Source organism: Vombatus ursinus, unplaced genomic scaffold (genome assembly GCF_900497805.2).
Source record: "Vombatus ursinus unplaced genomic scaffold, bare-nosed wombat genome assembly UNPS02014932.1, whole genome shotgun sequence".
Classification (NCBI taxonomy): domain Eukaryota; kingdom Metazoa; phylum Chordata; class Mammalia; order Diprotodontia; family Vombatidae; genus Vombatus; species Vombatus ursinus.
The window spans coordinates 15,296,451-15,312,619 of NW_020954710.1; the positions used below are offsets into that span (position 1 = coordinate 15,296,451).

Consider the following 16,169-nt stretch of genomic DNA (forward strand, 5'->3'; position numbering starts at 1 on the left):
TGGAGGCTCCTCGAGGGCGGGGACTGGTTTCATTTTTGTGTTTGTATTCCGCTGTGCGTAAATGTGTAACCATTCAGTCCTTCATTCATTCATTCAGCCCAGAGAGGGGTGGGGCGCGTGGCTGAGAACGCGAGTGAGGCGGCTCTCAGACCGACGGCCAGTGGGCTCGCACCTTCTTTCCCTTCTCCCCTCCTCCTCTTCCTCCCTCTCGCCTCGCTCCCGCCCCCTCCCTCCCCCTCCCTCCCCCTCGCGACAACCGAGCCAGCCTGGCCCCTCCCTGCCCCTCCCCTCCCCCCTCCTTCCTTCCTCGCTAAGCCGAAGGGCTGGGCGAGCCGGCGGCAGAAAACTACAACCCCCACAATGCCGTTCGGCGCCATGGCCCCCTGATAGGCTGACGACGATTTCCCGCCTTCCTCCATTTCCGGCCCGCTGCCGGCCAGTTGTCGGTTGGTTCGGCTGCTGGCGCAGCGGCCCGGGGGTTGCGGAGGAGGCGGCAGCGGCGGAGAAGGAGGACGAGGAGGAGGGGGACGAGGAGGAGGGGGACGAGCAGGCGGCGGCGCCGCGGGGACCGGTGAGGGCTCCCGTCCTCCCCGAGGCCCGGCCTGGGCCGCTCCCCGCAGGCCGCGGCCGTTCGTCCGCCCTCCCGGGACCCGGGGCAGACGGACCGACGGAGGGAGGGAGGGAGGGAGGGACAGACAGAGAGAAACAGAGAGAGAAAGAGAGACAGAGACAGATACACAGAGACAGAGGGAGAGAGAGACAGGGGGAGAGGGAGAGACAGAGAAGGGTAGAGGGACAGAGAGAGACAGGGACAGAGACAGAGACAGAGAGAGACAGGGACAAAGACAGAGAGACAGAGACAGAGAGAGACAGGGATAGGGAGAGAGAGAGACAGACAGAGAAGGGAGAGAGGGACAGACAGACAGAGACAGAGAGAGAGGAGGGGGCCAGAGACTGGGGGAGACAGAAGAGAGAAAGAGGGAGAGAAAAAGGGAGAGACAAAGAAAGAAGGAAGAGATAAGGAGACAGAAAAGAGGAAGGGAGAGAGAGAAGAAAATTGGGAGAGAGAAAGAAGAGATAAGGACACAAAGGGACAGGGAGAGAGGTGGAGGAAAAAGAAAAAATGGGAGAGAGAAAAAGACAGAAAAGATAAAGAGATGGGGAGAGAGAAAAGAGGAGAGACAGAAAAAAAGAGAGGGAGAGACGGGAAAAGGAAAAGGTGGGAGAGAAAAAGAGACAAAGAAGAGATAAAACAGAGATGGAGAGAGAGACAGAAGAGAGGGAGACAGAAAAAGAAGAGGTAAGAGAGAAAAAAGAGAAATAAAGTGATAGGAAAGAAAAAAAGGAGAGAGAAGCGATAAAAAGACCAAAAAAAAAGACAGGGAGAGAGAGAGACAAGGAGATAGGGAGAGAAACAAGGCAGGGAGGCAGGGGCAGACTGAGCCATGTCACGTGGGTGCTCCCTGCTTCTGTCTGTGTCTGTCTGTGTGTTTGTATAAGACACTGTCCTGCACCCTCTTCCCAGGTTCCTTTTCCATGTGAGGTTGTTGGTGCCCACTCCTGTCTCCAATGACTTTTCCTGTCTATAGAGGTATCTTTGTTCTTGTTGGAGAGAAACTATTGGGGCCCTCCTCATTTTTTCAGCATCTATTAAATACCTTGCAGTGCAACTATGTGTGAAGCTTTGGGTTAAGGGATAGGGACACTGAAGACAAAGGGACAAAGTCTCTGCCCACAAGGAGTTTACACTCATTCCAGGCTCTTGTGTCACATTAGCTGTGTCTCCACTTATGAGAGATTGTTTGGGTTTCCCTCCTAAACTCTCCATGGCTGATAATTTAACTGTCTTCCCCCATCTCCCTCACCCAAATTAACTCCCAGGACTGTCTGTGTCTGCTTGAGGGAGTGAAGCAATCTGGGATTCCCCTCACCCAGGATTGCCCTTTATGACAATATCTGTATGCCTTATCCAGTGTTCCTTCATCTTACTGCCTTCTGAGATCACCTCCAGTTTATACTGTCTGTATCCTGTTTGTATATAATTGTTTGCAGATTATCTCCCTCTTTAGACTGTCAGCTTCTTGAGGGATGATCTTTTGCCTTTTTGTTTTTTGTCTCCCTGGCGATTAGCACAGTGCCTGGTACATAGTAGGTGCTTAATAAATGGTAGTTGACTGGCTGTTAAATGTGTGAGACTTACAGAGCTTCCTATATCCTATACTTTCTTTGTAAGTAGTAAGGTCTTTGTGAATAAGGGAGAGGAGGTTCATTCTCCCCCTCTCTTGGTGGGTGGCACTGTGCCATTCTCTGTCCCTACTTCAGCCTCCTCCACCTTAACCCCTCATTACTTTGTCTGAATGTCCCTGTGTTTCTCTTGTTGTAGCTAGAGGTCTTCCTGTGTGTGACAGACCCCCAAGGCTGTACAATGTGGGCCCATCGGTCCCTTCAGGATTTCTCTCTGGGACAGTCAGCTACCTGATTGCTTTTTTTTCCTCCCCCCTTTCCCCCCAAGTCAGCAGAGGCACTGTCCTGTGTTTGAGTCCTGGCCCTGTCCTTTTCAGATGGTATGAGGCCCCCTCAGCCATTGGGTGCTGGAGCACATCCTGTTCCTCCAAGGGGTTGCCAGCTCTTATCTCAGCTACAGCCTGAAGAAGCATTGTTGCCTTTGCCTTCCAGAGTCTCTCGGGCCCTTAGAGCCTTAGTTTATTGGCCAGCTGCAGCACTTGCATCAGTTATGAATTTCTCTGAAGTGTTTAAGCTCTCAAATCAGCTCAGCAAATTCTCTCCCAATGGGAAATTCCTGGTGAGTTGTCTGTGGTCACTTAGGCCATTGCTGGTCACGCTTTGTTCTTCGATTTCAGATGAGTAGTTCAGAACCCTGAACTAGAAGCCAGGAAGGCTGGGTTTTAATGCCACTGACTTCATGTGTGACATTGAGTAAGCCAGCTGACTTCTCTTGGCTTCATTTTCCCCCTCCGTAAGCTGAGGGGGTTTGGTTAGGTCCTTGGTGTAGTAGGAAAAGTGCTGGATCAGAATCAGAGGACCCAGGTTACAGACCTAGTTCTGCCCACTGCTGTCTGTGGGACCTCGAACAAGTTACTTCCCCTGCTTGAGCCTCAGTTTCCTTCTGTGTAAAATGAGGTAGTTGGACTAGATTACTTCTGAGGGCTTACTTTAAATCTGTATTCTTGGGTCAGGTGATCCCTAAGGCCCCATACTTTTTTTTTTCCTTTCACACCAAAACACCTGTGTGTTAATTAAGTGCCTACTTGATACAGAACGCTGAGCTAGATGCTGGAGGAGATGCAAAATTTATATTAGACACGGTGTCTTCCTTCACTGAGCTTCAGTCTAATAAGGGTAAAACACTAATTTTAATAGAATATTATCTGATAAATGTTAGAAAGTTAAAAACAAAAATGCTACAAAGTGCTGGCTCCAATATTCTCAAGATGAGTAGATCAAGGATAACTTTAGGTCACTTGGTCTGATAACAGAATTGGGTCATTGCCATTCAGATGGCCCCTAATTCCTTGTATCACTTGTGACGGGAGGAAAAACTTCTTGACTCAACATTTCTTCTAATACACATAAGCTATTGGTATTAAAATAAAATTTTAAAAAGTCATCCATCCATGTGGTTGAGTGATGTTGGCCAGCAGTTGTCATGGAATTCAAATTTGCTGTGCCTGTGACCAAAGCCCCTGGAATCTAGTTCTTCTGCTACGAAGAAGTGCCAAGAACTAGTGTTTTTTGTTCACTTTTGCTAAATGTAAACGTTTGATCACTTTACTTTCCCTTATCCCTTCTTTCTATACTCTAGAACATTCGAAGTAAATGATTTAAGTGGCTTACATTCTGTCCTGGCGAGGGAAAAGAGTTTTTAGGATGACTGGGATTTGAACTTTTCATTCCAGGGATTGCAAATCTTGTGCTTATACTACAAAACTCTGTCTTGGATACAGAATTTAGCTTTGGATATATGCCATTATAATTGTATAATATCTTTGGAGTAATAGAAAAAAAAACCAACCTAATTTGAGACATCACCTGTCTTAACTCATAAATTCCACACAGAAATTTATTGGGTGTCTGTCATTCTAATAAGTAACAATGCCATTAGTGCTAACTCAACAGCTTTGGCCTCACTGTACACATTTTGTCTAGCCTAGATTCTGACAACTGCAACTTAATGAATTTATATTTTTATCTTTTTTTTGTTTGATCTGAAATTGCAGAAAATTTAACATTCAGGTGTTAGTCAAACAGCACCTCAGGAACTGTCCCTTAAGGTTTTCTTTGTTTGCTTGTGTTTGGGGAATGAGATTGGTGTGTCCATTCAGTTAGTATAAACAAGTGATTACAATTTGGTGCCGACTGTGACATTTGTATGTAGTGTGTGTAAAGAGAGATAACAGATGCTTGCCTAATTTTGGCACTCTTGTCATTACTGTTTTTGATGCTTAGTTAAAACATTAGATGGAAGACTTGTCTTTCAGATTAATCTAATACTTTGATACTCTTGAAGGATCTGCCCCAATTTAGTGCTTGAATGAAATGGTAGCATATTACTAGTTTGAGATACCTTAGAGAAAGCTGAATTTATCATTAATGTATATTTTTTCAGGTGTTGATAAAAAGATCTCATATCATAAAGAAAGGATGAGTAACAGTAGTTTTCCCATGTTTTCTAAAAGATGCTTAGTTAAAATATAGCTGATGCTAATGGAACACTCACATTTTTTAGAAGCTTGGGTTCATATAACATAAATGTTTTAGAATAGATTTTTCTGAGTAATCTGAGTCTTGCAGATACATACACAAAATGTATTGGTAGTGCACATGTAATTAGCTGGCTTTTCTCCTGGGCTACAGAGACAGTCTAGTATAAGTAAACAAAATAACAACCTCGACCCTTTCCCGCTCTAAATTGTTACTGACCTTACGTATGATAAGCGTTGAAAAAAAATCTTTAGTGGGCATTATTATGCACAACAAATGCTCTTAAAATTGCAAGTTTATTTAGAGTAAGTCAATAATGCAACTGCTCTCAAATAAATTCCAGTTTTTTAACTAAACCATTAATAGTTACCTAGTTTTTTGGACATTTAATTCAGGCTATGTAGTATAAACTTAGGTAACTTTGAAATTCAATTTTATGAAAAATAGTTTGAGTTGAAGTATATTTATCCTAAAGTTAAAATTGTGTGTTTTAATTTCCATTCTTAACCACAGTGGAGTCTTCTATTATGAATAAATATAGCATAAATCCACCTGTATTTATTACCTCTTTATTATAATTTCTCATGTTTTTATTTGTACTATGAACAAAATATACATTTTACTTTGATGTATGAAAAATAACAAAAATACATTATAATTTCTTCCCAGTGTATAACTGAAGACAGGCCAAATCAGTATGTTGACTTAGACTGACTCTTTTGCGTAAAATATCTAAATCTATTATAAGTGAGTCAATATGGCACAGATATAGGTGTTCAATAAATATGGAATGAACAGTTTCCGTTTTCATAGAACTTGAATAATGGGGTTCTAATGTACTAGATTCTGTTGAGAACATGAATAAAAAATTTTCACATTCTTACTTAAAGGACTGTAATTTTATTGGTTTGGGGACTTCAGGTATGGAAACTCCCTCCACCCCAGGCATATTGCAATTCCACTATAACTTATAATTTGAGAGTTGCCTCAAGCGAAGACAGGAACCTGTAACTTGTTCCTGGGCACACAGCTAGTATTAGACATGGGACTAGAATTCAAGTCTACTTTGAAATCCAGCACTCTTACCAACTACTCCAAGGGGCATTTCATTACACATTTCTAGGTATGTTAAAAGACTGTCAGTGTTATGTATATGAGACAACTAAAACTATATTTTTGTGTTATTGTGAACTTATCACATACCACTTTTTAATAGTAGGATCCCCCAGATTAATTTAAATTATTTATCAAATATGACATCTTAATGTCTTTCTTTTGAGTGAGGAGCTCAGACTGATTCACAGATATCTCTTCTATTCTTTTAACATGTCTGTAAGGTACATTGTAGAAGGGTAGTATTAACCATTTGGTTTCAGATGTGTAAACTGAGGCACAAATGAATTATTTTTTGCCTGTAGACATAGCCTTTATAAATATTTATGGAAATAAAAACAGTAGATATTTGTTTAATAAAAGAATACTGATCATTAAGCATAATTGCTAATTTTGTATTAGATATTGTTTTAGGTAAATGTATATCTGCATAATATATTCACAATTTTAAATTATACAAATATTAATCGAATATATACCATCTACAGTACTATCCTGGCACTTAGTAATAGTTTTAGTCATTTTTATTAGGTATTCCTTTTAACAGCCTTGTGAGGTAGGTTCCTGTTGTTATTTTTAAATTGTCTCAAAGACAAACAGTGGTAGGACCCGGTCCCTCCTTTCTGGTTCATTGTTTAATCTAATGCACCACTCTATTTCTTTTATCTGCCAAGTCTAGCCCATAGAATATACTTGGGAGAGAAGTACAAGGTCATACATTTAGTTTTTGAGTTGTTAAAGATGTTATGGGGGGGAGATTGCTATCCTCCAAAGGAATTTTCTTTTTTCTTTTTTTTTTTTTTGCTTTTTGGTGAGGTGATTGGGGTTAAGTGACTTGTCCAGGGTCACACAGCTAGTAAGTGTTAAGTGTCTGAGGCCGAATTTGAACTCAGGTCCTCATGACTCCAAGGCCAGAGCTCTATCCACTGTTCTACCTAGCTGCCCCTGCAAAGGAATTTTCAAATCTGGATTGCAGGAGTTATTTCCCTCCCCCTGCCTCCCTTTTTCCCCCTTTTTTCCCCTTTTTCTTTGGTTTAAACATTTTTATCTTTACAATGGATTGTATCGCTCAAAATAAGCAAAAACTCATAGACGTAAAATATAGTATGTGTAAGACTTATTAATAGTTCAGAAGCAGACTGATTTGCCCTTTACAAAAATCTTGACCTTTTAAGACATTTATTACTTTGGTATGTGGTTTATAAAGCTTAACCTTTTTCACATTTAGGCTTCATGTGTCCAGTACCGTTTAGTGGTTCGAGATGTGAGCACTCTCCAAATATTTCAGCTGTACACATGCCTGGACCAGATCCATCACCTGGAGTGGTCAGCAGACTCCCTCTTTATACTGTGTGCTATGTACAAACGAGGGCTGGTACAGGTAAGTGCGATTTTATCTGAACCCATGTGCTCCACTGGGGTTTTAAAACTCCCAGTCATTTATTTTGGAAAAGCTGTGTTGTTCGGGTCTATGCCAGAATAAATTTGGCAAAACGATTGGAAATAAAGTCTATATTTTAGAGCTCATGTAACAACTCTTGATTTTTTCCGAAGCTAGGACAGAATTTATATACATAAATATATTTGCGTATATATATACATGCATATGTATATGTACATATGCAAGCACATATAGATGTGTGTATATGATATAAATAAACAAATACAAACATAAAACAAATATTCCTTATGTAGGTGAAATCAGGTTAAGAATTAGAAATATTTATAAATCATTAGTCAGCAATTTGGGTGGTATATATTTTTCAAAAATGTCATATGCAGCCATTTTGTTAGTAACTTGAAGTTTTTGGTGAATGAATCATTAAGGATGCCTTCCACTCATTAAATGTTAAATAAAGTAGATGTAATCACCAAGAGTTATGGCTTACTTTTGTAGTGGAATCCAGCGCCAGTCCTTCATGATGCCAGATGTTGACTGTTTTCCTGAATTCTGTGATGCGTGATTTTTTGATGATCAGCTCTTCCTTTTCCTGTTTTTTGGTTTCTTGAGGAGATGAGTTTTGATAGACTGATCAGTTTTTCCTTCTCTGTCTCTCTTGAATGAATGGAGGTCTGGTCCTTAGAACAGCCTGAATGGCACTGTAAGATAGACGAAGGCTCGGCTGGACTGGTGGCTTCATGTTGGAGTCCAGATGGGCGTCACATTCTCAACACAACTGAATTTCATGTAAGCATGAAGTCATGAATATTCCTCGTGTATCAAATGTTACTGTCTATCCGCTTGCTCCTAAAATAGATTGAGAGTTTTAAAGCCATGCTATCCTGAACGAAATTTATATTTTCTGAATTGTTCTGTAGCTCTAAATCTGAATTGAACACCTGATTCTTTTTGCTGCATCAGGAAACATTTCGATACCAGATATTTTTGTTTTCAAAGAAACAGATTAGCAGTAATTGCTACTTAATTCAAGAACAGAGTACAGTATTTGTTACGTGTATTTCCTTCAACACCTTGAGGTGATCACTGAGTACCTCAGTAACATCTGACTTACCGTGCATTGATAATGCTGAGTAAGAATAAAGGCACCAGCTTCATTTGAGTAGTTACGTTAAATGAATTTGGCCAGTATTAAGCATCTTAAGCTAATGATTTTTTTGGTGTACAATTTTCTAAAATTCTCAGCTTGAGCACTTTTCAATTCTAGCCTATTTCTTTGGTAAGGGTTGATGAGTTTTTAAATATATTGGCACTGTGAATTCCATTAGCTCAGCCTTATATTCCAGGAAAAGATGATTGGAATATTGCCATCTGAATATTTTTACATAAGCTTCTCATTGTAAAGTGATTAATTGTAATCAACACCGGTCTTGTAATCAACACCAGTCAAGTGACCGAAACACATTCAGGCAAATCAAGGAAGTTTTTCCAGTACAGTTGATTGAACGTCCTTCGAGGGCTTGCTCTGAGTCCAGTCCCTCTTGATGTCTATCTGAGGGTAATCTTCAGCGATTGTTACCCTCACAGTCCTCATTTCAGATGTGCCTTAGTGATTGGTGCTTTGGAATTGCACCTCTGGAGTTTTAATTTGACCAGATCAAATAACCCTATCTGCAAAAATACATTGCAATAAGCCTTGAAGCTTGTATGTGTACAGCAGGGAGTTGTGTAGGCCATTGCTAATAGTTTGAGTCTCGTGGAAGCAGTTTTATGTGGCATAAACACATTCCACAAAAGGTTCCAAACTGTGGAATTTGTCTCATGCGAGGTATTTGGGTATCAGGTGAATAAGCTCTTAGTTTTCTTCCTTCCCATCAGCACTTCCTTTTCTTTATGAGGTGGGGAGTGCATAAACCCTTTCAGTAAGGTCTGCTCTCCATGGGGTGGGGGTACAGCCCAGTTGTTGAGCTTAAATTCCCTGAAGATAGATCGATGTCTGAGCCTAAGTAACCCAAACTGTGAACGGCTGCACACGCTGCTTGGGATTGTAGCAGCACGTGCACATGGGGGTGGTGAGTATTTATTGCTAACCATTGGAACTCAGGATGACCCTGCAGGATTTCATTAAGCTTTTGCCAAGTTGGCATCTGTGTTGGGATAGGTTTTCTCTCCAGCTGTAAACAGGTTGCTAAATTAACTTGTTTCAGACAGCTGCCAGGGTCCTACAAGTGTCTCTCTTTTACTTGCTATAGGGCTGCAAAGCCAAAGCCAACTAGACCAGAGTATTGGAGAATGTTGGAGGTGGGATTGAAGGGGGATGCTTGTCAAGACCGGGGATCATGTGGAGGGAGGGGTTAAACATCCTTTCTGCCCACACTTCACAGATCTGTTGTTTGTGTTTTTCCTGTAACCCCAGCTGGCAGTGTTCATGCTTGTCATTTTTTATGCCCAGATAGGTACCTGCTTTTGGTTTAGCCTGGGTATTCTTATTTCCAAGACCAGAATAAACAAAATCCAGAGAATGTGATTCATCTTCATGTTAAACAGTTTAAACTCTAAGGAAACCAAATGCTAACACGTTGTTTATCTTGAGTATTCCACGTGTTGTACCCATAGCAATTAAAGTACCGTAAGTACAAGAGAAGCTGATTTGTGCTTAGAGCATTAGTTTATTTCAACCTCACCTTTATTAGTGGTTTTAAACAATGAATGGCATATACAGTGAGGCAGTTGATGGCTTAGTGGAGAGAGCACTGGGTCAGTGGAGAGAGTCAGGAAGACCTGAGTTCAAATCTAGTATCAGATACTTCCTAGCTGTGTGACCCTGGGCAAGTCACTCTACCCTGTTTGCCTCCGTTTCCTCATCTGTAAAATGAGCTGGAGAAGGAAAATGGCAAACCGCTCCAGTATCTCTGCCAAGAAAACCCCAAGTGGGGTCACAAAGAGTCAGACACGACTGAACGAGTACATCTGAGCAGCAGACTAGCCAATATATAGCATTAGGCACATGTGTTTTGTGGGATGATGAACTCTCTCTCTGGGTTTTAATGTCAACTTGGTTTATTGCCCGTAAGGATTGTTTTGTTGTTGTTTCGTCCTTTCAGTTGTGTCCACCTCCTTGTGACCCCACTTAGGGTTTTCTTGGCAGATACTGGAGTGGTTTGCCATTTCCTTCTCCAGCTCATTTTACAGAGGAGGAAACTGAGGCAAACAGGGTGAAATGACTTGCCCAGGGTCACATAAGTGAGGCCAAACTTGAAGGCAGGATGAGGAGTCTTCTTGACTCCAGGCCAGGAGCTCTGTGCGCTGTGGCGCCACCTCGCGGCTCAGTAAGAATTGTAGGAATCTTGAAACAAAATAGGAGCTTGGAGCATGCATGAGCCCTATCCAACCAACACCTGGTGAAAGGGAGAACTGGGGTGCTGTTGCAAGCTAACAACAGCCAATCTAGCAACTAGATTGGACCTTGGTAGCTAGTGAGAACTGGTAACTAGAATTCGATCAATCAGCCCCATCTAGCGAGCGTCAGGTATGTCTGTTGTCTTAGGTGTGTTGGAAGATACAAAGGAAAGGCTGAGAGTAGGCTGCCTTTGAGGAGTTTGGAGTCTGGCTGAAGAGAGAAGCTTCGGATTTGGGGAAAGTTTATCCAAAATACAGAATAATAAATGATAAGGGGCAGCGTCAGTAGGAGAAAGGTCATGGTGTTCAGAGGGGGGAGAGATTTCTGGTTTGGGGGGCACAAGGGAAAGGTTCACTCCCTCCAATTTTTTGTGGGTTTGCTCAAAAAGTGGAAGTTGAGCTGAACCTTGAAGGGTGAGTGGGATGTAGATAAGGAGAAAAGAAAGGGCCTGACAGATCCGTCTAGGGAGGGGGAAGAGCATGAACAAAAGCATTGCGGCTGCAAGACTTAGTTGTGGACCATCAGTAGACCAGCAGAAGTGGGGAGGGGAGCAGAGGGAACTGGGCAGCTCCCTGATGCAGTGGGAGTGAAAGATGGTCTGGGAGCCAAGATGACCTGAGTTCAGATTTAGCTTCAGACACTTATTAGCTGTGTGACCCTAAGCAAGTGACTTAACTCAGTTTCCTGATCTCTAAAATGGAGATATAACAGCACCTACCTTAACAGAGTTGTTGTTGTGAGATAATACTTCTAAAGCACTTTGCAAACATAGTGAGCTGTAGAAATGCCAATTATCATGTCTTCTTGTCATTTTGGGGAATAGAGAAGAACCTGGAAAGCCAAGCCTGGGCCCAGATTATGGAAGGCCTATATCCTGAGAAGAATTCACTCAGACCCTCTCTTAACATCTCTAAAAGTTACTTTTCTTCTTAGTTGTAATAATAACCTAGATAGAAGAGTGGCATCTTTTTTCACTTACATGTAATATTTATTGCTACAAGATTTCCTCACTTGATATGTTTTAGTTGAAACTATATAAAAATCTCCTCACTTAAAGAAATTTTTGTCACTTATTACTAAAAAATTCAGTTATGGCATGTTTTCAAAGTGAATTTTTATTATTACCAATATACATAGCAAGTGGAACTAATAGCTAGCAAGTTGCTTCAAAATAGGAATTTCAAAAGGCCCGCATAGTTGAATAAGTGCAACTTATAATTAGTAGCATCCTTTTGTATCAGATGGGGCAGTTAGGTGGTACAATGGACAGAGCACTGGCCTAGGAATCAGGAAGACTCATCTTCAGGGAGTTCACATCCAGTCTCAGACACTTGTCACTGGTCCTCTTCCAGAAGAAAGGATGAACAACAAGCTGTCTGACCCTGGATGAGTCATTTCACCCTGTTTGCCTCAGTTTCCTCATCTGTAAAATGAGCTGGAGAAGGAAAAGGCAAACCCGCTACAGGGTCTTTGCGTAGAGAACCCCAAAATGGGGTCATGGAGACTTGGGTATGACTGAAACAACTGAACAGCAATAGTTTGCATCAGATAATGTGCTAAGGTCCCTACTAACAATTCACTGAAGTAGGTTAAACTTCTCACTAGCATCTTTCAAAAACTATTCCAAATTTGCCTGAGATGTAGTAGAGAGGGAGGGCTCAGCTTAGCTCAGGCCTTGATGATCTCCCTTTTTGAATTTGCAATCTGAGTTAATAAAGTTTTATAATTGGAAAATTATTGTTTTTTTTAAAAGAGGGATAGTTTTGTATCACTTTGACTAGGTGTCTTATAAATTGAAAATTTAATATCGCTAAATATATGTAGAAATTAGGATAGCATCAATTATGAAACTGTTAGATTTTTTTTTTCCAATTTAAGGATAGCTCTTCATGGTTTCTCACAAATTATATTGGAGGAGTCTTGTTGTTTTGAAAAGATGTGGAGAAAAGAGTAACCTCCTGTATTAAAATGAACACTTTATTCTTCTGCATTTTATAGAAAGTTGATTGCTTTTTGATGCCATTAAATGAAAAACATGATTGATTTGCAAACTAGTTTTTCTCCCTAGTCTGTGAATATTTAAAACTAAACTAAAACATATTCTCCCTAGTCTGTTATATCTTACGAATAAAAATATATATTTGTGACGATTGAGAATGAGAACTAACATTAATTTATTGTTTGAAACATATATCTCCTTGAGCAATGTGTGCTTGAGTAAGCTTTTGAAATTCTGTGCTGACGGACTTAGCTATGTAAAGAAAGGGCTTTGTGACCCAGTCAAGTCTGGGACAGTCGGTTGAGCTGAAGGTTGTTTATGTTTTATTTAATGAAAATCACCAGTCTCACACCTGCTCTTAGCAGTCAAACTTAGTGATGATGTCCTTTAACCCGATGGTAGAGACTCTTTATCACATTACCATTGAAATACTTTTTATTTCTCAGCTGTTTTTTAGACTATCTTAAAAATGCTTCTGCTTTTGGTTTGTTTTTCCACTCCAAAACAACAGCTGAAAACTTTTCTGAACCTGTTTTCTTTGTGATTTGCCTTTGACAAATCTACTTAATTAAATGGCACATGTAATAAAGGATTTCTAAATAGTTGCGATAGTAGTATATATTATTAAATTAGTATTGGTATCTTAGCAATAATGCAATTAATCTTAGCTCTGAAAATTTTGGGGGAAAAAAGATATGGTATTTTTTCAAAGAGAAAGCATTCACATCTAAAATTCTTGAAACATTATACTCTGCCATCTCTCCCCTTTCTCCTACCCCAACTACTCTCTCCCTAAGGAAAAAAAAAGTTATTTAAACATTTTTCTCATGGCAAGTGATAGATGAAGCTTAAGGCAGATTCATAAATAGTGATCAATTCAATTTTTTCTGATAAACAGTTCTCTGGAGAAATCTAAAAGAGCAGATGATCTAAAAATCAGTTGTATTTTACTTAATTTTTTAAAGATAACTAATTGAATTTATCTTAATAAATATTTGTTGAAATGAATTTACTTTGTTATGAAAATTTTTAATTTGACTTAGTGAGAACAGAAAACAACAACCATGATAGAGAGTATTTACATATTACTTTAAGTTTTGCAAAGTGCTTTGCAAATATTATCTCATTTTATCCTCACAACAACTCTAGGAGGTAAGTACTATGATTATCCCCGTTTTACAGATGACGACATGAGGCAGATAGAGGTGAAGTGACTTGCTTAGGGTTACACAGCTAGTAAGTGCATACACCATATTTGAACTCAAGTTTCCCTGACTCTTAAGTCCAGTGCTGTATGCGCCAGGCCCACTCTGTGTTCCAAACTGTTCGTTATTCCTTTCTCCTTTGATAGACTAATTAAATAAGGTTCGTCATCCTGTAGGAAAGAGCAAATGAAACTATCCGTAAGCACTTGGAAGAAGGATTTGCTTTAGGTAAACGCATTAGATAAACTTGTGGAGTATAGTCTTTGACAGGTCATGGAATCATAGGTCCTGCCAAGTCAGAAAGGTTTTGTGTTTTCTGTGATCATTAATTGTACAACTGTTGTCCAAGGACCAGCCCGGCAAAGTGTGCAGAGGCTCCTTACCCGGATGGCCACAAGACAGTGAAGTTTTTTGTCCATAGACACCCTCAATTGTAAGAAGACTGCAGTCTCTGTCAGAAATACTAAGATTGATAAAATCATAAATATTTGAACTAAATAAGCTTCTTGGAACCTTAACCTGGAATTCAGGTTCTGCCTATTCAGTATTACAGGTGTTAATTGAGTTTATTTTGTGAAAGGCCCTGTACTAGGCATTGAAGATGCTATTTAGGTAACTGATGTACACACTCTTTTTTTTTTTTTCCTACTTTTTAAATTCACTTTTATTTATCTTCCTCCTCACACACAGAACTTAGGGTATCTCCACATATCACAATTCTTTCAGAGTTATAAATCACTTTAGGTTGGTTAGGTGCCTTTGTTATCATTTGATCCCTAAAGGTGTGTTGGCATTGAGGTAATGACAGTTAAACCAGGGTTAAATCAATAAAATATTTACATAGCATAGCACATTAAGCTTTATAGACACTTGGAGATAAAACTACATTAGAACAGGACAAGACCACCATTATTACACGTTTTGAATCAGCTATTTATGGGTCCCTAATATGACATGTCAGTGGCTGCACACTGGTCCAGTGGAGCAGGCAAAGGCCAAAGGCAGTTACTTTGAGGACGTTACACGTTACGATCTGGAAGCACATTAGTATGCTGCCCCCGATGTCACGCACGCCCTAAATTTCTACAAGGTGGTTTCAAATTCTAGAATGGCAGGTCCAGATGATACAACATGGAGATAGACAACATGTTTACTTTGTGAAGATGTGCTGCTCATACTCTTGGGTCATTGAGATTTTGAAGCAACTTGTCCTGAGAACTTGTCACGATCATCCTGGTTTCTTAGAGTGGGTGACCTTTCAATCTTGCGTTCTATTAACTCTTCTTGGTTGTGGGTCAGAAACATGACCTGGAGGACAACTAATGGCTGTAGATAGTTCACATGCCACACACGCTGTGTTTAGCCAGCTCACCATGTAGAATCACGGGATCTCACAGGTCATTTTGTCCCATCTAGACCAAAACGTCTGTGGTGTATTATGGTGGTGACTTTCCTTTGCAGGATCTGTTTTTCATTGATAAAATCAGGATAATAATAGTACCTGCCTCAAAGGATGGTATATGTAAAGTGTTTTGTAAACCTTAAAGCATTATATAAATGTCGGCTATTATTATAATATAATAATTACATTATGTTATTATATCAGCATTATTTAGAAACCTCTAAAGACCTCCAGTGAATAGAACCTACTACTTCTCAATGCAACCCATTCTCCTTCTGCTTAACTCTAATGGTTAGACAGTTTTTACTTAAATTAAACCTACATCTATCTCTATGCAATTTCCACCCTTTGTAATTCTTGTTTATCTTTTATACTTATTCTGATACCTAAAATTTTGTTGTTCAGATGTTTTGGTTGCGTCCGACTCTTTGTTACCCCATTTGGGGTTTTCTTGGCAAAGACACTGGAGCAGTTTGCCTTTTCTTTCTCCAGTTCATTTTGTGGATAAGGAAACAGAGGCAAACAGGGTTAAGTGATTTGTCCAGGATCACACAGCTAGTAAGTGTCTGAGGCCGGATTTGAACTCAGGTCTTCCTGACTATAGGTCCATTACAGCTCATAAAATACTTAAAATACTTAAATATGCTATCAGTGAATGGACCACTAAAGCTCTAGAGATGGTGCAGTCTGCGGCACTCCAGAGTGTACCTGGATTGCTGATTGATTGACCAATGTCTTGTCCGGGTTGGTTTGAGCATAGCATATATATGGGATAGTGGGAGAAACTGAGATAGCAACAATAGGGGAGGCATAAAAATGAGAATTAATTTAATGAAACGAAATTCAACAGTGAGAAATGTATGGCTAAATAGCAGTTTATCCAAAAAAAGATTTGGGGGTTTTAGTGGACTGCAAACTCAAGTGGGCAG

The 16,169-nt window shown here is 40.2% G+C and overlaps 1 protein-coding gene across 3 annotated transcripts in view; it reads left to right on the top strand.

The window, feature by feature from the left end:
- The first annotated feature begins 512 nt into the window (after nt 1-512).
- The window catches only part of LOC114029464 (WD repeat-containing protein WRAP73), a 38,114-nt gene continuing 22,457 nt past the window's right edge, over nt 513-16,169 (top strand). The window contains exons 1-4 of one of the 3 annotated variants that reach the window (XM_027843908.1): nt 513-571; nt 2,677-2,803; nt 7,064-7,216; nt 7,907-8,023. In XM_027843908.1, coding sequence (XP_027699709.1) covers nt 2,735-2,803; nt 7,064-7,216; nt 7,907-8,023 — 339 coding nt within the window. In that variant the 5' untranslated portion in view covers nt 513-571; nt 2,677-2,734. Of the gene's footprint in view, nt 572-2,261; nt 2,804-7,063; nt 7,217-7,906; nt 8,024-16,169 lie in introns of those variants that run through there. The other 2 variants (XM_027843909.1, XM_027843907.1) reach the window with 2 other exon arrangements.